This window comes from Ipomoea nil, unplaced genomic scaffold (assembly GCF_001879475.1).
Source record: "Ipomoea nil cultivar Tokyo-kokei standard unplaced genomic scaffold, Asagao_1.1 scaffold0418, whole genome shotgun sequence".
Taxonomy (NCBI): Eukaryota; Viridiplantae; Streptophyta; class Magnoliopsida; order Solanales; family Convolvulaceae; genus Ipomoea; species Ipomoea nil.
Window position 1 is genome coordinate 239,954 of NW_017616846.1, and position 22,634 is coordinate 262,587.

The following is a 22,634-nucleotide window of genomic DNA, read 5'->3' on the forward strand; positions in this document are numbered from 1 at the left end:
GTTACATACATTTTCAAAGCAAAATTTGAATTTGGTAAGTGTGTTTTCAATAGCAAAATTTGTATCCTGTATAGGTATAGCATATTTGCCTAAATTTTCAATAGCAAAATTTTTATTCTTTCTATGCAGCAACGGATGGTGTATGAGAAATAATAATGATGATGATGTATATGCATTTTGGACATTATACTATTTCTTCCCTTTTAATTTTCATACCAAACATTAAAATTGAAATTTTCAGTAAATATATTTCTGCAAACCAAACACTTGAATTTAAATTCCACTTAATTTGTCAAGTACCTTGTGTTCAGAGGGCATGTAATGATCACACCTATATTGGAGGTCATAAGATTGAGCTTCAGTTGAGTCATTTTTGACTCTTTGTGTTTCAAATAGGTTGAGAAACTACAATGTAATAGAGTCATTCAAAAAAAAAAAAAAAAAATCCACTTAATTTATTCTCACATTATTTCTCTCTCATCATGAAATTGTAATTCCTTTCCCTCCAACCAAATGCCTTGTATATTTAAACAACTTTGATAAAATTTATCTTTATTTTTACAATAAATAAATAAATTATCTATAAATACTAAGCTCGTACACACACACACACACACACACACACACACACACACACACACACACACACACACACACACACACACACACACACACATATATATATATATATATATATATATATATATATATATATATATATATATATATATATATGATGGATTTAATTAACCCGGGGGTGTGCCCGAACCAATAAATCCGGATAAGAACGTAATATAATAAGAATTGATAGTACTAATTCACCCGGATGTCGGTTGTATGTACTAAATATATAAAATATGTAGAAGAATAAGAAGCAAGAACCCAAGAAAATAGCTCAAATCCCCCTTTTATTAATACTGTTCTTGTTGTTTTAAGAGAGAAGGGAGAAGGAGCCGAGAGAGAAAGAGCTCATGGCTCCAAATGGGAAAAAGCCCCCTCACTTAGAGGGCTAGAAGCCCTTTTATAGGCCTAAGGTGGCGGGTTTGACCCATCTCGGGTTTGACCCGTCACCTTTGACCCCGACCCGCAGGTCAAAACCCGAACCGCGAGACCCCGACCCGGCTGTACACGGACCCGGGGTATATAACTTATCAAAAGCCCCCACAGCCCGTGCCCTGACGACGAGCATCGAGGAAGGGTTCGGGCTGGAAAAACGAGTCACACGGTTCGTGACATATGCCGGTTGCCTCGTTAAAAACCTTAGGCTAACAAAAAACCCAGCGGGAAAAAACTTTAGCCAAAGGAAAAAAGAGTGCAACGCTCAGACATAGTCCGGTGGACCGAAAGGGAGCGCCCGACCCAGTGGTCGAGCTCGCAATGCAACTTGCGAAAGGCCGAGCCCAGCCGGTTCGCGACTGGATTGCCGGGCACGACTGTGTTTTCGATTCGACTGCGATCTGGAGATCTGCTAACCAACTATGGGGTTGGATCCGCTTGTGACCGAGAGACCGGATTCATTCGGGCGAAACGTTACTGGGCGAAGCGAACGTGATTCGACCGACGAACGCTCTACTCGGGCAAACTAAAACGCAGACGAGCTGCTCGGGCCAGCGCAGCCCCCACTCCCGCAGGTGCAAGAACCGTCAGCACAAAGGAGTGGATACGACGGGTTACCGTCCGGGAAACGACATCGCGGTCGGGAAGTGCCTCGACCGGGTCCGCAATGTGAGTGCACCCGGCTATAACTACCGCGCCGACGATCGGGCACAACACTGCTAACGAGCGGTACACACACGTTGCTAAAAAAAAGCGGTAAAGCATCACACAAAGATAGTAGACACATCGCTAAAAGCGGCATCGCCAAGAGGCGGTAAACACATCGCACGGCATCGCCTAAAAGCGGAAACATCGCTAAAACGCGGCATCGCTAAGAGGCGGACAAGCACATCGCTCGGCATCGCCTAAAAGCGGAAATATCATCGCTAAAACGCGGCATCGCTAAGAGGCGGAACAAGCACATCGCTCGGCATCGCCTAAAAGCGGAAATATCATCGCTAAAACGCGGCATCGCTAAGAGGCGGAACAAGCACATCGCTCGGCATCGCCTAAAAGCGGAAACATCGCTAAAACGCGGCATCGCTAAGAGGCGGAACAAGCACATCGCTCGGCATCGCCTAAAAGCGAAAACATCGCTAAAAAGCGGCTCCGCTAAAAGGTGGAACAAGCATATCGCTCGGCATCGCATCGCCTAAAAGCGGAAACAACATCGCTAAAACGCAACATCGCTAAGAGGCGGACAAGCACATCGCTCGGCATCGCCTAAAAGCGGAAATATCATTGCTAAAACGCGGCATCGCTAAGAAGCGGAATACATCGCTGAAAAAGCGGCATCGCTAAGAGGCGGAACAAGCATATCGCTCGGCATCGCCTAAAAAGCGGACATATCATCGCTAAAACGCGGCATCGCTAAGAAGCGGAATACATCGCTGAAAAAGCGGCATCGCTAAGAAGCGGAATACATCGCTGAAAAGCGATATATGCATCGCCGGAAAGCGAAATTCATCGCTGAAAAGCGGCATCGCTAAGAAGCGGTATCAACCGGTATAACCGGACTCATAGACCCGGTGGTGGCAATGCCAACCTAACCGGTCATAGAGTGCCATAACCGGACTCATAGACCCGGTGGTGGCAATGCCAACCTAACCGGTCATAGAGTGCCAGTGGTGGCGAGGCCAACCTAACTGGTCTTTAGAAACACCGGAGGCGGCAGTGCCAACCTACTCGGTCTAACATGGCGCGTGGCTCACTTCCCCTTCTCGTCGGAGGTGGCAGTGCCGACCTACTCGAGGTGGGAAAGCGCGTTGGACGACCGGGCTAATAGCCTCCAGGCGACCCCCATGCCAGCATCGCCTTACCCGGGCAGACGGGTTGAACCAGCCGCTCTAGGCCGACCAGGCGCATGGCCTCGGGCGACCCACATATCATATGTTATCCGAGCAGACGGTTCGACCCGGCCTATCCTGCCCAGCCTCCCACTGTCGGACGTACTTAAGTATAAGGGCGTGTGATAGTGAAACTAGCGGCCGGGCGAACTTAGGGCGCGGTCTTCGGTCTTCGGGTGGGCCGTTTAGGACGGGATATTCCCGACCTTGGGCCCAAACTGCAGTTCCCGACTCGTGGGCCTTGGAACCTTTCTTAGCCTTAGGCTTGCTTCAACTGCTGCTTGGCCGTCACGATCGGGGGTTTCCCGAGTGCCGGCCCGAACCGTGATTCCCGGCCTCCGGGCCTCGGAATACTTCTTCAGGCACTGTTTGGCCGCCTCGATCGGGGGATTCCCGAGTGTGGGCCTAAACACTTCACGAGGGCCCGCTGCTTGGGATGTTCCCGAGCATGGGACCTGTGGCACTCCCTTCCTATTTAGCCCCCACTGTGCGCGCTCGGGGCGCGAGTGAGTGCAGTACCGGAGAGGAGCGGGCGGATCGGGAAATATGCCGTGGTGTCGACCTCCCCGATCGGCGATATGACCAGTCGATTGCCTCGCCCGGTCAAGGGTCAGTCGGCTATTAGAGCCGCAGAACTGAGGCTATTAGAGCCCGATTGCACACCCCTATCGGTGGGGACCGAGGGAGAGGAGTGACGGCTATTAGAGCCGGTTTGGCTGCTGGGCAAGGCGCCCGTCTTCAATCTTCGGACACCGCTATCGGTCGGAACCGAGGGAGAGGTGTGTGGGGCGAAGCGCCCGTCTTCGGTCTTCGGACACCGCTATCGGTCGGAACCGAGGGAGAGGTGTGTTGGGCGTGGTGCCCGTCTTCGATCTTCGTTGGAGCGTCGTCCGATTGGTCTGGAGACCCAGATTTGCCTACGTGGTAGGGCTTGGTGCCGGGGCTTTTCCCGGGCTTAACAATGCCGATGGTGGCTAGGCCGACCTGACCGGGCTCTAAGTGCCGGTGGTGGTACTACCGACCTAACCGGGCTTAGGGTGCCGGTGGTGGAAATTCCAACCTAACCGGACTTATTACAATTTTATTCTAATTATTACAATTTTTCTAGATATAGGCCCATAACTTAATACAATTTATAGTTGGGCCTATACAACTTAAAAGCCTACTATGCTACGGCCCACTCTAATTTGTGGGCCTGACTATACAAATTGTAATTTAAAAATTACATTTTACAATTTGAAATTAATTGACATCTTGCTCTATTCCTCTGCTTTTGAACTCCCACCGCCACCCCACAAAATGCATGCATTTTTCCCTTTTTGCTTTTCTATCCACCCCTTCTTGATTTTTCTTTCCATGGCTTTCTCAATCCACTTCCTCGGGTTGCACATTCCACCGCCAACATCCCCCAATAAAAAAAAACACGCAAAACTGACTTTTAATTTTATTCGTCTTTTTCAGTCCACCACCGCCACTCTCACCAATCAACCAACATGCATTCAATGACTTGTATCTTTTCATCTCGTTGCTATCCCCTCCACCCCACCTTTAAGTCCACCACCGCCACTCTCACCAATCAACCAACATGCATTCAATGACTTGTATCTTTTCATCTCGTTGCTATCCTCGTTGCTATCCCCTCCACCCCACCTTTAAGCTGGGTTTCCTTCATCAAGATTAGAAGGAACACACAAGAGCTGAATAAAGATTGAGAGGCGGCACTACATGCCGGGCAATCGCTGGAGCCATGAAGGGGAAGGAATGGCGATGATGGTGGCATTGCAGCTTTGGTTCCGGCGAAGCTCTCGGGGATGGGGTACCCAGCGACGAAGCTTTGGCGTAGACGGTGAACAGCAACAGTGGGCAGTGGTGCGGTGTTGATCGTCCTTCGCTTCTCTCCCAGCCCCTTTTTTGCGCGTTATGTACTCTTTCTGGCTATGACGTTCGCCGACAAAGAGCAACTGGGCAAGGCAAAAAATAAGCGAGAATATGACCCACAGAGATAGTCATGCAAAAGGAAGAAGGGGGAATGGTTGAGCACTCAACTCCGGAAACCAAGAAAATCCTTTTGTAATGTACATATGCCGATCATGTACAGCTATACATGCAACAATGGCAGTACATTTACTCAAGAGAAAGCTCAAGTAAATGCAGAAAAAGGAAGAGGACTTATCTATGGTACGGCGGAGAGCTCCCGGCGGATCGAAATCGGGCTCGGACCAGATCCATCCTCTTCTTCTATAAGTTGGAATTTTATTTTTCAAATTTTCTGGGCTTTAGACATTTTGCACCGATTTCCGGCGAAGGATGGAGAAATGGTAAAAGCAGATTGATGAGCATAGCAGGAAATAGAGGTGACGGCCACGGTGGTTGCATGCGATTGCTGCGTCTCCCTCCAATTTCTTGAAGTGGCGATGAAGATGATGCTATTTGAAAATCAAGGTGATCCTGATGATGAACCTGGAAACTGCAAGCTAGAAGCAAGGCAAAGTAAAGCGGTGGAGTGGTTGGAGTTCTAGCTCAGCAGCTCGAGCGTCTGGGTTCAAACCCTTCCACCAGCCTGAAATTTTCCAGTAGCTCTTCGCAATTCCAGAATTTTTCCATTTTCCAGTAGCTATTTGATGATAGGAACGGAGCTCTTTGCCCTGGTCCCCACAGACGGCGCCATTTGATAGTACTAATTCACCCGGATGTCGGTTGTATGTACTAAATATATAAAATATGTAGAAGAATAAGAAGCAAGAACCCAAGAAAATAGCTCAAATCCCCCTTTTATTAATACTGTTCTTGTTGTTTTAAGAGAGAAGGGAGAAGGAGCCGAGAGAGAAAGAGCTCATGGCTCCAAATGGGAAAAAGCCCCCTCACTTAGAGGGCTAGAAGCCCTTTTATAGGCCTAAGGTGGCGGGTTTGACCCATCTCGGGTTTGACCCGTCACCTTTGACCCCGACCCGCAGGTCAAAACCCGAACCGCGAGACCCCGACCCGGCTGTACACGGACCCGGGGTATATAACTTATCAAGAATAATAAGCGAATAATATAGAACGATGTCGTAAAGGTCGCTGGGGACCGTATATTATATTAATTGCCGTAGTATTTGGCTATTACAAAGATTCGATAGGACAAAGTGTGTAATATGTAATGAATCGCCCTTTGTTAGGACAAGGAGGGGGTTTTTATACAAGCTAACCCCCAACAGCCTCCTCTTAAATCGGGGTTGGTTAGATCTCAAGTTTGACCGGGCCCGGGTGGACCGGGTCGGGTCAGGTCCCGAGCCCGGGTGGTGCCGAGCTCAGGTAGGACCGAGCTCCACGTAGGTCGGCTCGGGTCGGGGCACCTCCATGGTGCTCCGGGTCCGCGCTGCTCTTGGGCACCTCCGTGGTCCCCTGGGTCTGTGTTGCTCTTGGGCTCCACCAAGATGCTTCGGATCCATGTTGCTACCTCGGGTCGGATCGTGGGTATAATATATCCATCAATATATATATATATATATATATATATATATATATATATATATATATATATATATATATAGATATTGAATCTGGTGAGGTTACCTTTGGCAGGCAAGGTGGTGAGGCTTGATCTGGTACGTTTATTTATTTTTTTGGATGGATGAGATTAGTCTGATTTGGGAGCCACGTGCGGCTGATGTTTGTGCATATGGGGGTGTTGTTGTCTTTTTGATGGTGTCTTTATTAGGGTGTAATAATTGATAGCAGATTTTATGGGCTTAAACACCACTAATTATGGTATTTTATGTGTTGATTAAATATATATTACTTTTCGTGTCCGTCCGTTCCTCTCTTCTATTGCCGTGTCCGTCCGTTCCTCTCCCAATTGTTCTTCTTCGCGTCTCCGGTGTCGCTCCTGCTGCCTTCGGTTGACGGCACTCACTCCTCCAACACAATCTCCGACGACGAGAATGGCAGGGTCTTCATCACGCCAATCCAAGCGTCCGAGGCGTGGTTCTTCTGCTCGCATTCCAGGTTTCCCATCTGCTGTGTGTGTGTGTTCGGTTTGGCTTGTGCATATGGGGTCGGTGGCTTGTTGTATGTGGGCGGCGGCGGGGGGGGGGGGGGCTGTGTTGCTTGGGGGGGTGATTTGCTCCGTTTTTAGGGGTTTAGGGGCATTTTTTTTAATTTTATTTTATTTTTTTTTCCTGGGGGGTTAGGCGGGTTAATACTTTTGGGTGTGGCGGTTCTTTTTGTTGCCGGTGGGGAGGGGGGGTATGCGGGTTTACTGGGGGTGTTTTTTTTTTTTTTTTTTTTTTTTTTTGGTGTTAATTTGTAGTTAAATGCTCCAATTATGAGCCTTTTTCTGAGTATGCTGCATTTGCAGATGGCTATAAAGGACAAGAATGATGAACTTACAACTAAAACATGTGCTTTGTCATTGGAGCTTTTACAGGTGGGTTTGTACTTGTTGCTAAAGGAGTTTGAACTGGTAATTTTTTAGTAATCAGTATTCAATCACCTCCAAAATGTTTGGATTAAGAAGTAAGACAATGGGTTGAAATATGAAAGTTTGTTAACTCATTTAAACATTCTCAGCATTGATATTTTGGCAGCCTTTATTCTTATATTTGTTTTTCTTGTTATCATTTTGAGGTATTTCCCTGAACACTAAATTTCCTGATTTATCAAGAAGAAGAGGTTTACAAAAAAAAAAAAAAAAAAAAAAACCCCCATTTTTTATTACTCTTATTATTGTATTCTTTCATTTTTTTTTTTTTTTTTGGCTCTAATAGTCCTACAAATGAAATAATAAATTGCTTTAACACTTTACCTTTGAATAAACCAATGCTTTATGATTTTAATAATGAAAATTTTATACTCTTTTCCCATTCTCTTCACAAATTTATTTTTGAACTGTTTTATTTTTTCATCTCCTTTGTAAAATTCTTTTCAATACATTGAATAGATACTTTAATTATCTTTTGATATATATACTAGATAAAGAAAAAAGTGTTAGTCAAGTAATATCCTTAGATATTTTAATGAGATGAGTAAGTTGAAATTTTAATACGATGGTCATTTACTATATTTGTTGGTTTATGGAAAGGAATGATTTCTACTTTTTCCATTCTAAGTGTTAGTTTTTTAGGACATGATGTAAATGAAATAAATATATATTGAACTCTGGAATAATATGCTTCTAAAATATAGTTTAATTATCAGAAGTCGAAAATTCTAAAGCTATGTTAGATGGTCTGAGTGGATTGCAGACAACAAGGAATGTTATTGTTTAGGAAATCAAAACTAAGTTGAAAGCATAAAGCAAACCCATAAACACATAATGCACACCAATTTCATGATAAATGGAAAAGAAATAATGGTATCTCTTCACTCTGTTCAACTTTATCTCATTTCCTTATTTGTAAGAAGAATTCCAGTCAAATGCCCTTAGCATGAAGATAGTACAATGTAGATGATGATGAGGTGTGCATACGTGTGGTATGGCGTGTGCGCTTAACTGTGCGATGGACTTTTTGTATTTTCGTTTTTTTAAAAAATTGTTTGATGTGGGTGACTTCATTTTGTTTGTTGGATTTATTTGTTTTTTTAAATAAGCCTAAGTGAACCTTGTCTTTGTGATTCTTCATGTAGGTTTTATTGGTTTCTTTCAAGAAGTATTCTAATAATGTTGTATGCAGTACAGTCTTAATGCGTGTGCGAATTACGGTGAGAGAGATCTTGCATTATTTTTTTTTTTTAACAAAAATAGTAGTTATTTTATGTCGTTTTTTTTGGTTGTTGATCTACTTCTTTTCATTGGTGTTCTTTATTAACAAATTTATTCTAAGTACAGTTTGCCTATTAGAATATTCATGTTTGTTTTACTGGTTTGTTTTAAAATGTAATCTCTCAGTGCGTTGTTAATAGGTGTGTGCGATAATTCATATTGGTTTTTATAAAAATGTACATACATATATATAAACTGTGGGTTTTTTTTTTGTAATGTTCTTGTCGGTAGAATATACTACACATAGTCTTTGCGATTGTGTATTTTTTTTTTTTTTTTGGTTTTTTGGCATGTGCAGTGCAGTGTTCTGGCGTGTGCGTATTATCATGCTTGTGATTTTGCAGCATTTTTTTTTTATTTGGCGTGTGCAGTGCAGTGTTCTGGCGTGTGCACTTAATTGTGCCTTGATTTTTTGGTATTACCAGGTGATAATGTTGTAGACACAATATATGTGGTGGTACCTATGCCACCGGTCGATGATGTTGAATCCCCCTCATCCTGCCCAAGTTGACCCGGCTTCGGATGATGGCCTTGATGCAGATGACTTGGCAATATTTCTAATTCGGGATTTTTTATTTTTTATTTTTTGGTGTTCTTGGAATGTAAGATTATGGTTGTGTGTGCGTAGACGAACATCAGTATTGTGTTTGATTAAGAATATTTTGTTACTTAGAGGGAGCATGAATTTTTCACGTTTTTCTAAATTCATTTTAGTACAAGAATGCAAAATAATTGATTGTGTGATTTTTTTACGAAAATGTGTGCATAATTGTGTGTAGGCGTGTGCATTTTACTGTGGTTCTAAATATTATTTTGATTTTCGGGGTGCATAGCCGAAAGTTTATACAGGTCCGTGCGTGGCAATATTCTGGCTTGTGCGAAATACCGTAATATGCACACGCCTACATACAAACTCGCAAAAACCACCAGCAATTTCAACTCTTGTTCCCAAAAAAAAAAAAAAAAACATATACTACCCTTATACTGTTGCTCTTAACAAACATTCCAACATCATAATTTCTAGGGTATACAAAATAAACACATACACCATCTGTAACATTTGCACACGCTTTAGCATAAACTTGCACATAGGGTTGTTCAAAATAACATAAAGAAATAATTAGAAAGCAAATACCAGTGTTGTTTGAGCAAAATCAAAACTAAAATATAACATAAGCACATAAATTTACACACACACTATAGCATATACTCCCACATAAGGTTGTTCAAAAAAACATAAACAAATTGTTGAAGCACACACCTAATATATTTCTACAATTACAAAAGAATAAACGAAAAAAACATTTGCAACGCACCCAATTGTACAGTACGCATACGCCTTGCTACAGACTCGCACAGACCACCATGAATATCAAGTCTTGTGCTCAAATAAAACAAAAATGTACAACTCTTATACTGTTGTTCTTTACAAACATCCCGACACCATTATTTCTTGAAAAAAAGAAAAAAAAAATTGGAACCCCCACATCCATAACTTTTGCACACGCCTAAGCATATACACGCAAACAGATTTGTTCAAAATAATATTAACAAATATTTAGAATGCATATACCAAGTTGGCTTGTATCCATACGTCAGCTTTGATCTTTTCTAGTTTCCAGACCTTCTTACGTATTCAAACTCTTATCTAGCTTTGTAAACAATTTACTAGTAGTTCTTTACATTCATATAGCACCTAATATTAAGGTAATGATATCAATTTAATTATAGCCAAAAATAAATACAATACTCCAATTACTTTTTTATCCTTCATATTTAAAACTATCCTTAATTACTTTATATTTTTCATTCAATCTCATCCATCCATTGGGAATCTATTAATGGGTATGATGAGATCTCATCATCTCATTTAACATAGGGGTCTCACTGGATTCGAAGCCTATATATATATATATATATATATATATATATATATATATATATATATATATATATATATGTGTGTGGGAGCAGGTTGCGATTGTCGAATATTACAAGGGAGACTTTTGTAATCAACGTAATGCAAAAGAATCCTAAATTTTCACAAAAATAAAATAAGAAAAATGGAAATTCCACTATATAGAAATATAATATAAAGGGGGCCACTATATATTATTGAATTCATTTCACAGCTCTCTTCCCCTTTCCCCAACCTCTCATCAATCATCATCATCTCAACATCTCCGTTTTCCGGTCATGGATTCCTTCCCACCGGAGTATCCCTTCGGCTTCGGCTTCGGGGAAAGGCCGTCGCCGACGAGGAGAGAGCTTCAAGGTCCACGTCCCACTCCGCTCCGGGTCAACAAGGACTCCCACAAGATCAAGAAGCCGCCGGTTGCGCCGCACCCACCGGCCGCCGCTCTGCTGCGAACGGCGCCGCCGCCGCCCGCCGCCCAGAATCCCCAGCCGGTGATTATCTACGCCGTGTCTCCCAAAGTCATCCACACCACCGTCAGTGACTTCATGAACGTGGTGCAGCGCCTCACCGGGCCTTCCTTCGAGTCCTCCGCCGCAGCCGGCGGATCCGGCGCCCTGTCCCCGGCGGCGAGGCTGGCGTCCATAGAGAAAACGAGTCCGTCGGAGAGGGAGCGGGAGAGGCAGACAACGGAAATGGCAGCTTTTGACGCGACTGATGTTGTAGAAATCGTCGGAAATTCTACGGTGGAAATGGGTCAGATTCCGGGAATATTATCGCCGGCGCCGACAAGCTTGCTGCCCATCTCGCCGCCGGGACTATTCTCTCCGGCGTCGGACCCGTTGATGTTTATCAACAACATGTGGAGTATGAGCCCATCGTCGTTGTTCTCAGCTCCACTGATTTCTCCATCTCCTTCCTCGCTTGATATTTTCAATCCATTCTTTGACTTTTGACCGGAAAAAACAAGAAAATTTTTGTTTTCTCCGGTCGTCGGAGTGCAATGGAGTAAATTCTTTTGCAAAGAATTGTTATCAAATTTTTACTGTAATTAACTGATCTAGTATTAGGCCAGCAAGCTCTGATTTTATTAGTTTTTACTTTAATTAATAAATAGATGGAAAAAAATTTCTCAATTTTATTTCTTTAAGCAAAGTTTTTACTTATTATTATTATTTTTTTGAAATAACTTTTTATTTATTTATTTAAATGTAACTTTTAATATGTGGTGTATTTTTTTAATTAAGAAAAATCTCATTTCATTGGCAAAGCAAATGTGAAGCCAAAGTCCAATGCCGTGGGGGAAGGGGTTCTGCTTTTTGTTTTATTTTTATTTATTTATTTATTTATTTATTGTAGTCACTTTCTGTGGTATTGGTGGTGGAGCAACTAGGGCAATAATGTGGGTGGTTCTTGTGATCTTATTGGTTAGTGCAATTGAAGATTTGTACTTAGTCCATTATTGTATGATTTTAACTGTATTTTAAGATATTATATTACATGCAATTCATTGTATTAGTCTAATAATCATCTGATCTAGTGGCATAAAGTGACTCTCTCAAATAGAAGGGCATAAGTTTGAATCTAAATGAGAGCAATATTGACCTTTTGTATTTCAATAGATTGAGAAAGTAGTTATGAACATTGTGTACTCGAAATATTACATGCAATTCAATTTACTTCATAATTATTTGTATTAAGAGTTTTTATAATATATTTATTTTCATCCAATCAATGAAATTGAGGATGCAGACAAATTCCCTTATTTACTCCCCTAAGGATTTTCGTATTTTAAGGATCACTTTGGCCTTATTCCATCATGAATTCATGATAAGACTAAATTTCATTTAAAATAAAGTTTGACAAAGAAATTTACCAAGGGTTGTATCAATTATTGATTGACATGTCACTATAAGTTTATATTTTTTTTTAAAATCAGTTATTTATATACATGGGTTCCGGAGTAGTCTCGTGAAAATGTACGATGATTTATTTTTCCATTTAAGATTATAAAGTTGAAAATTAAAAAGAAAAACGCAATTAAATTTTCATAATTACAACAATGCATTTAAAAATACTTAATATTATATCAACGGATAGCTGATCATGTACTTAGAATCTCTAATAGTGCACTCGTGTTTGCACTATTTATAACAACACATTATTACTATAACTAAGACCGCAATATCATACCCGCACGGACTTAGCTCACTGGCTTAGTAGACAGCATTTAGGAGAAGAGAGCAAAGTTTGAATCTCGACAACGACAGTATAAGGATTATGCTTAAAGTAGGCAGATCCCTTTTGCATTGTCTGCTGGCCCTCCCGTGGTTGAAAATTCAACATTTTGGGAGAAGAGGAACGAAATATCATTTGAAATTCAATATATAAGCACAATTGAAACAACTAGGAATGAAATGAAGATTCAAGTAAAACCTAAAGACCCAAAAATACAATTCTCCCAAAAAAAATCAATCTGACTTTTGGAAGTCTTCTCTTTTCTGTAGCATATCGCAGTACAACAGCTCTCAGCTGCTATTATTGACTGCTACTGTTAGTCATAATGCACCTCTCATCACACCATCACAAATCATGAAAACACCATTGCGCCCCTCAACACATTGGTTTATTAATGAGAAAATTCGCTCTAAACATATTTCCAACAACAGTAAAAGTTCAATATTTACTGTGAATATTAGGGTTTAAATTTGAATCTAAAATAAACCATTTATGATGCGAGTTCATAGAGTCTAAAATATAATTCGTCAAAATTGAGAAACTAAAAAAAATAAAAAAATAAAAACTAGCACGATTGACAATAGTGAGGTCCGATTTTATACTTCTGACTTGATAATATCGGCACCACATAATCTTGGTCAACTTTCTTAAAAAAACGCAGTCGTAGTCAACCTCCAACAAAGGTTTGACGCTTGACTAACGTCTGTTAGTCAACAACTGTGTTATGTCCGGTCCTTGCTCCAACCTCAGTTTAGTAGACAAGTCAAAGAATTCAGTCTGACGGAGCCGATATCAAAATCATTATAAAAATTTTATTGGGGTCCACTCAACTAAAAGGTTAAGTTTTTTTTTTTAGGTGTACTCAAGAATTTCTCCGTCGAATATAGTGACTAATCCCATCACTGAATTGTAAACACCTCTTTTGGATGAGACAACTGACCTAGAGATTTAAGACTGTTCTATACCTAAAGTCAAAGATCAAACCCTTGACCTTTAATTAAGGATGGATGAGTCCCTTCCGCTCAATCACACCCCCCAAGTTGACTAAAAGGTTAAGCTGATAGATGAACTGCACATTTATAATATTTTATATATCATGCACAACAAAATCCAAGTCCTAGAGAAGATAAAATGGAACAATAACCAATTCCACCATTAATGAATGCTGCAACCTTACTTTTCCATTATATCTATGAGTCAACAATGTTGAGAGATGAGGATAAGACAGATTTCTGAAAAGTGACAGAAATAGATAGAAATGACTATTTCCACTCACCCATCCCTTGGCCTACCTGCAACTTTGTAAGCAAAACTCCAGCCAACCAAATTAGTGTTGAGAGAAGAGTCTATGCCATTGCTGCTTCAGAATTCCATGTGCCCCCAATCAATGTACCAACTCTTTCGCCTTTAATGGCTTTAGCAATGTTACCCGGTTTGTTGAGGTTAAAGACGACAACTGAGTAGAGCAAAGGTTAAAGCAGTTAGTTCTCATGTCAGTTTTGAAGAGGGAGGAGGAATATCTCGAATCTGAATGGTGTTTAATGAAGAAGGGAAATGTTGGAAGATTTTTTACTAGGAATGTTGTTCTCTTGGCACAGCGTGATTGCAGTCATGTCCATTACGTTAAGATCCTTCGAGGTTACGTCTTGGTAACTTAGACAGTCTTGAAGATGAGCGTTGGGATTTCGCTTAGGGTCATCATCGTAAACACCATCAACGTTTGTTGCTTTCAACACCACCTCAGCATTTACTTTACAATATCCAAAACGTGAATACAAGTTAGAATTAGGAAGCAGATGTGCATGAGAATTATGCGTCTTAAAACTAGAAACTTCGTTTGAAAAAATATTTCAGCAAACTGTATATAAGAATTCAACTCACTCTCAGCACAGCGAAGTGCTGCAGCAGTATCCGTTGTGAAGAAGGGATTTCCAGTTCCTGCAGCAAAAATGACGACTCTTCCCTTCTCAAGATGCCTGACAGCTCTTCTGCGTATATAAGGTTCAGCAACTTCTGACATTCGAAATGCAGTCTGGACTCTCGTTGGGATCCCAATGCTTTCCATTGTTGCTTGCAAAAAAATTGCATTCATAACAGTTGCTAACATCCTGAATAATGAGATAACAAGAACATTGTCAAGTACCAAGGACTGAAAAAACTTATTGAAATGACCCCTTTTATTTGTCACACTATATTCATGACACCAACACCTTCAACTCACCCACAAGACCACAACCAAGATGAGGTGATAAAGTTTATGTCAACCATTACAGCCATTATAATTTACTGGCAAATAACTACTGCAATATGCAGCCAAAATTAGATTCAAAATTACATCAACTAATAATAGAAATCATGTTGAGTCACTGATTTCTGGCCAATCTGGGGCCATTTTGGAAAGCCAAAGCTTAGACGTGATGGAAGTAAAAGGTGACAATTTGGGCAATTTAAATTTCAGCCCACCCAAACTGCACATTTTATATTATTGATCAATTTGGACGCTTGAAATTTAACGTGCTCGTAGAAGAGGTAAAATGCAGGTTGCAAACAAGATAACAATGGATTATATGAAATTCAACTCAATCAATATATCATATATATATATATATATATATATATATATATATATATATATATATATATATGTTTTTTTTTTATAATATTCAAATCTTAATTTTTATAAATAATTAAATTTTAGTATAACAAAATAATTAAAATTTTGACCCAGTCAAATAAATTGTACTTTCCAAATTGTTTTGACACCCCCCAAGGCCCCAATATAACCAATATTTAATTTCAAGGGAGTTGAAGAAACCCATTTTGACTTTGACAAAAAACCACCCAAACACCCCACCACCCAAAGGATTAGATGCAGTGGAAGTATTAAGTACCCTAAGCTGGAAGATGGAAATGCATAACTATATCTTATAGTATTAGGATATTGAGGGTTAAAAAACCCTATCCTATCCAAAGGTAAAAAAATCGGATAGGAGGATTGGATAGCAAAAATTTATTCCCTTTTAAAAAAAAAAAAAAAATCCTAGATGACCATAGGCCCATAGCTGAACTTACTTCCTGAAATCTTCTTCACACTAAATCTTGTGCAAAAGATGTATGGTTTTGACTGTGTGCTTTAATGTTTTTAGTCCTGTATCAATTTTTGCTTTAAATAAAATATTTAAACATAATCAGCCTTATTCTTTCTTTTACTCTTCAAACATGAATAAATGCAGTATGCACAGCATGGATTGATAGGCCAATTAAATTGGGAAGCAAGAAAAAGTAATCAATCTTGAAAAAATACCCAATATAATCAGCAGATGAGCGATCAAGACCACTACATCCAGCCCAAGATGATCCACGAAAAATATTTCCTCCACCAACCACTATTGCAACCTGAAACATTTACACTAGCAATTCAGAAAGAGACTTGGTACAAAAAGGGTGGGAACTAATTACGTGAATAAAAAAGGAAAAGAAAAGTGAAAAAAATCAGACTGCAATATGAAGCAAACACAGAATTAGTAAATTATAATTTAGTTTTATAACCTTGGAAATATTCAATAGCTTTTGAAGTTTAGAGTAAACCATTTAAAATTATTTTACTCAATTTCCCGAGATTCAGAATAGATATGTAAACTATCAAATTTGTAACTGCAAAACCATGACATAAGCAAAAAAGGGATAAAAATGTTTACAAATTTACCTCAAAGCCAAGTCGAGTAACAGTTGCAACCTCCCTTGCTATAGCCATTGTGATCTGAATAACAATGGAGTAGTCCAAATTGTTAAAATCTTCGGGCAAAGTTGGACTTTCAGATGCATTATGGATTTAAAAAGCACTATAATGTGAGCAAAGCACAGAGAATGAGAGAACTCTTCATCTAACCTTTGGGTCAATATTTTGTGATTGATCTCCCGCTAGTGCTTCACCACTTACTTTAAGCAAAACTCTACGCCATTTAAATGATGGTTTGGACATGGCATCATCATCCATTCCGACACCAAAAGGAGCCATGGAAGAAAATTGGTGTTTCCTATCACAAAGAGAAACAAGCAAACGCCAAATTATTGAAAGTAGCACATCTGCAAACAAAAGTAAAGTAGAAAGAGCTAGACTTTACGTAAGCCCAATAAATGGTTAAGGCTAGGGAGTAAACTGTACTCTTAGATGACTCGAAGAAAGCTCTAAAAGTATGGAATGGCCAATTGGACTTCTAACTTCAACAGAATACTATTAAGGAAAAAGCTAAAGTTTTTCTCAAATAAGAATATATTAAGAAGATGCTTAAGGAGTTTGATATGTTCAATTGCAATTATGGTAGTGTTTGCATTGAACATGGCATGATGCATGAAACTAACCACCATGAGACCATTGAAGTTAAGGAGAATAAAACACTACCCAAGAGCTTCAGTAGAATTAAAAAAAAAAAACAAAAAACAAAAAACAAAAAACAAAAAACAAAAAACAAAAAAAAAAAACAAAAAAAAACAAAAAAACAAAAAAAAAAAACAAAAAATTACTTGATTTGTTTATTTGTTATGGAGATTTCACAAGGAAATGTAAGTTTAAGAGGAAAACCGAATTAGAAACAACACTTCTAGGTTGAATAATTATTCAAAGCACTCCTCTGTTTCCCTCCAAAAGATTACATGAAAATTTCAATATAAGAATGTGCAAGTGGTATTTTATTACTGGGCGTGATATAGTGGTCTGGAGTTAAAATTCAAAAAAGTCTCTAAGGTTGTGTGTCTTCCCGTTCCTGTATATGGTGTGGAAGCTTTTCACACTGGTGCAAGTGTCTTTCCTGTAAGACAGAGCATCACTGTGATGATAGTGATAAAGCTAATCTGCACTATAACTTTTATTGTCATATAACCAAGAAAATCCACATGATATCCTACAAGAAAAAAGATAACAAATTGAAGTTGTTTTGTTCGCTCATTTGGCTAACTTTCCTAGACATTCAAACTGAATTCAGGATTCTGAACAGGGGAAAAGAAGGCCTTGCAACATAATGAACACCATCTGTTAAACCCTAATTGCCATATGCACTAAACGAAGAAGAGTGAGCGAAATAAAGGCAGCACAGCGGTGTACCTGCCGTTAAAGGAGTCGGGCGAGGGACCCAAATCAGAGGAACAACAACGAATCACCAAATGATTAGGAGGAGGAGGAGGAGGGCCATGAAATCTAATCAACAGCGGGGAGCTGTGAATTTGGGGTTTAGAGAAACATAAAGAAGGCGAGCTTGTAAAAGGTCTGCTGATAGCGGAAGAAGAAGCCATTTGCAGAAGAAAACCCCCTTTCTCCTTCAATTCTCAAACCCCTTTCTTGTTCTTTCGCTTTTGAGTGGCTTGTTAAGAGATAATAATAAAATCCCACACGCCCCTCCCTCACTAGCGGTGGTTCTGTCACATAAACATTGTGATTACGGAGAATAATTATGATCAGAACGCAAATAACTGTCGAGTAATCGGAGGGCTTTTCCTTCTGGATAACGTTTTAGGGTTTTGGGTTCTGTGAACAAAATAAAATATCTCCGCCGAATCGGAAAGGCTGTCCCGCGTTGCCAAATTGCCCAACCACACTAGACAACATACTTCATTTCCCGGGTTTCCAGCTTCTCATTTCTGTATTTTTTTTCCCATAGGATGGGGCATAATTTGGATTATCCGATATCTAAATTGAATTTTAAAGTTTGAATGAACCTAAATAATTATTGGTTCTACCAATCACTTTGTGTTCAGAGGATACCTTGTGACCTCTTTTAAAGGAAAGTCACAGGATCAAACTTTAGTGGTTGGTCTATTGACTCGTATTATAATATAATACTAGTATTTTATATGCGCGATGCGTAAAAAATATATGCCCAATATTAAAATCTTAGTTATATTAATTTTTTTAACAAATAATTGTGTGTGTGTGTGTGTGTATATATATATATATATATATATATATATATATATATATATAATTGTATAATTCATATTAATATTTTTTAGGTAAAAATTATAGAAATGATAAATTATTAAATATAACTATGGTAACATTTTAATTAAAACCTAAATGAATTCAAACTTACCATGGAAGGATGTAAGAAATAATATTATGTATGCATGTACATGGTAGTAATAATGTAGAAAGATAACAGAAGTTATAACTGCATGGATATTTTTGTCCAAAAAATTATGTAGTACTACTTTTATAGTATAAGGTACAAAAGAATTTAACAGAAAAAATGGACATAACCCAAGGGTATAACCTGGATTGAAGTTTATTATGTTTTTAGATATATAATAGATAATAGAGTTAATTGTATTAAAAAAAGTTAATTATTAGTTCAGGCATTTTAATTTTGATATATCCAAATATAAATTTAGTTTAAATATCGGGTGTTAAAATTTTATTAATATTCGGATCGAAATCCGAACTGATCAAAATTTTATTATAAATATAATAATATACATTATATATTTAATTTTAAATGTATTTCATAATTAATAATATATTAATTCTCAAAATTCTCTTAATTAGTAATTACTATTTTGTCTTATTTTTAGTTTTATAGTATATAGAAAAATATAAATACAAAAAAAATAAACTTAAAAAAAAAAAAAAACTCAAATATGATAAGATGTTTTTTTTTTAGATATATTCGAACTAATTCGAAATAATTTCACCCGAACCAAATATAACTGAATTAAATTTGGTTCGGATATTGAGTGTAAAAAATAAAAAAACATCACCCGAAATGTTTAGATATTCAAAATAAAATTTGGGCGTCACCCGAACTGAACCGACGCCCATCCATATTTTTCCATTTGTTTATTTTCATAACGTATTACTTTTTGTTACATTAACCTCATATCATATTCACTCTAAAAGCATTTAAGTTCTTCTCCTCCTAGAATAATATTTTAATTTTGAAAGGGTGATAGAGTTATATCTCTTCTAATCAAATCTTTAACATGTAATTTTTTCTAGTGCAGTTTACTTCTTTTTACACACCCTCTCACTTGAATTGTTTCCTAACTTTTCTTAGTCATTTGAAGTAATAATCATCGATCATTTCTCCAATTTCAAATATATCATTGAGTAGCATTGGCCTTAATCAAAATTATATATATATATATATATATATATATATATATATATATATATATATATATATATATATATATATATATATATATATATATATATATATATATATGGGAAAATAAAAACATAAGAGAATTCCATTAAAGGGTTAACATTTGACATCCTCAGGAAGAGATCATACGAGAACATAAAAGGCAACAACGTTATACGACAATGTTTGCGAGAAGCTGATGCTTTGGAAGAGATTGTTTATAAACACACGTATCGAGAACAGAACAAGGTAGCGGACAAATTGGCAACAACCGCTTTGCTGCACCAGATAGGATTTTAATACCTCGCGGAGCCCCCTCCAGCCGTCTGGGACCTCATTGCTCAAGACCAGATCGGAGCTATGGCCATGCGCAGAACCCACCACGTGAGAGATAGAGGCAATAGAGACCACTAGTTTGGTTTGGGTATCCCCTCCTTTTGATTAAAAAAAAAAAGATTATTGAGACTTATACAAACAATCAAGCTACAGCCAATTTTCTTCTTGAGAAAAATTTAAAATCTCCAACATGAAATTTATATTCAAAGTATATCAAGCACCTGCACATAAAATAGAATTGATCCATGAATTTTCATAATGTATGAATCATTCAAATATTTTGTATAATCTAAATGGATGGATTCGCATTTTCACTAAAATAATAATAACATCAAATTTAACACCAAAATCTTACACGGTATGAATTTGTCCTCCGATTTGCTGCAATAAGTTCATCTGCAGTGACACTATCAGAAAATTCAAGACCCTTATCAATGAAAACTAAACTTTCCACGTAAGGAGTTGCGTAGAATGGATAACATAATTGACCAATTGACAATACATATTGTCTGAATATGTTGAATGGATGTGTTATGGGGTTAAAAATACACAAATCCCAATTCGCCCTTGTACTTAAAATCCCACCATTCCTTGTAAATCCACAATAAAGCCATTTGATCAAAGAACAAGAAATGCAAATTTGTCTGTTCCAAGTCTCCACATTACCATATTCTGTCATTGTCCATATAGAAAAATTATCAGCGTCATTCACAACAATAGCTAGTGATCCCATGTATATCGCAACCTTGATATTATGAGGATGTGTAGCCAAAGTTTCAGGTAACTCCATCTCATGGAATCTCTCCTCGTGCACATCAAATAACACAATTCTTGTAATAATAATGTTGTGAAGAGTCAAAACCTTTCCAATCCAATGAAGCGACCCATTTAGATATACTTGGCCATCGGTCAAGAAATTAAAATGTCCAAGTACTCTGTCACTTATGTTCTCCCATGTGCGTGTGCTTAGCTTTAAAATCTCAACCACATTCCCAGTACTCTCCCTGCATATAATACTAACCACTTTATAATCATTCTCAATTGAATCATAACCGAACCCAAATCGATGAGCATTGTACTTGCGTGAATAGCAAGTAATGTTTGGTCGTGGAAAGTATATAGATTTTCCCACGAGTGGATTCCAAACAATCACATTATCATAACATCTGCGATAATTATCACAAAGGCATAATAGACCATTGCAAGTACCAACAATTTGAAAACGTTTGTTTCTAAGTCTGAAAGGGGAGTTTAACTTAGTAAGTATATCCATAGAGTGACTATTCTCTTCATAAAATGTGAATATTGCTTGCCCAGGGTTATGGTAGTAGCTATGCACAAGAAGGCATGAATTATGACCTTCACTCTCAAGTTTAAAATGGAGGTGTTTAGAGATGAATTCTTGACTTCTGATCAAATCTTTCCATGACCGGCAAACACATGCACAACTGAGGATGGACTTGATTGGGAGTTTGACAAAGATTTCCATCCATAAGTCGTTGGACAAATAGTCTGACATATTTACTGCTTGTTGCATTACCAAAAAAAAAAAAAAAAAAAAAAAAAAAACCTTTAATCAAGATCATGTTATTTGCTTCTTCTAAAAGATAAATAATTAGATAATTATAATTAACGATTTTGTGCATAAAGCTTAATGTATGCAAATGTGTGACTGTGACAAGCTAACTGAATATTTCATGAGTTAGCGCTCTCGATGAATAATAGTTTATATGTACAGAATATTGTTAATCACTAGATATGCAGGTTCTCTAAGAAACTAGTGATGGTTGAAGTAAATAAGTAATAAACAAGCAAATAAGTCGACAAATAAGCAAATAACAAGTAATTCAATAGTAAAGTGGTGATCTAGACCCAGTCAAATGAGTCAATCTTTGTTATAATGCTAAAAGGTGCTTGAGATTGGAGAACATAAACTCAACTTGGATTATGAGAGATGCATCAAATCATCCAAAAGTTACTTTGATCAATTAATTAAATTTGGATCACATAATTATGCTAATTCAAGTCCTATTGAGCACAATCAAGAACATAACATGTAAACATGTTTTTCATATGTTTCTAATCTCATAGCAAGAATAAGAGTATGTGTGGTGTTGCTTGTCCCGTATTCTTATACCAACAATACAATTCCAAATAATATAATCATGCCTTAATCATACACAATACCAAACAATTCAACTATCACATATCACAACCCTAATGAGTACTAACATTGCTTCCTTAAAGAAAGTCAATATATTCAAGCATTGATAACAAGTATTAAACTAAATCCAAAATTCAATTCGCTACACAAAATTACGAGT

At 38.2% G+C, this 22,634-nt stretch overlaps 2 protein-coding genes across 2 annotated transcripts; one reads left to right on the plus strand and one right to left on the minus strand.

The window, feature by feature from the left end:
• The first annotated feature begins 10,752 nt into the window (after positions 1–10,752).
• On the plus strand, positions 10,753–11,750 carry LOC109172447 (protein MKS1-like). Its single transcript, XM_019321601.1, has one exon. The coding sequence runs from the start codon at positions 10,882–10,884 to the stop codon at positions 11,554–11,556; it is 675 nt and encodes a 224-aa protein (XP_019177146.1). The 5' UTR covers positions 10,753–10,881; the 3' UTR covers positions 11,557–11,750.
• A 2,222-nt stretch (positions 11,751–13,972) lies between these two features.
• LOC109172545 (uridylate kinase) lies at positions 13,973–18,389 on the minus strand. The gene is made up of 7 exons (XM_019321713.1): positions 17,940–18,389; positions 16,728–16,875; positions 16,545–16,598; positions 16,143–16,234; positions 14,720–14,946; positions 14,412–14,588; positions 13,973–14,294 (listed from the first exon to the last, which is right to left on the minus strand). The coding sequence occupies exons 1-7, from the start codon at positions 18,125–18,127 to the stop codon at positions 14,185–14,187; spliced, it is 996 nt and encodes a 331-aa protein (XP_019177258.1). The 5' UTR covers positions 18,128–18,389; the 3' UTR covers positions 13,973–14,184.
• Positions 18,390–22,634: the final 4,245 nt, after the last annotated feature.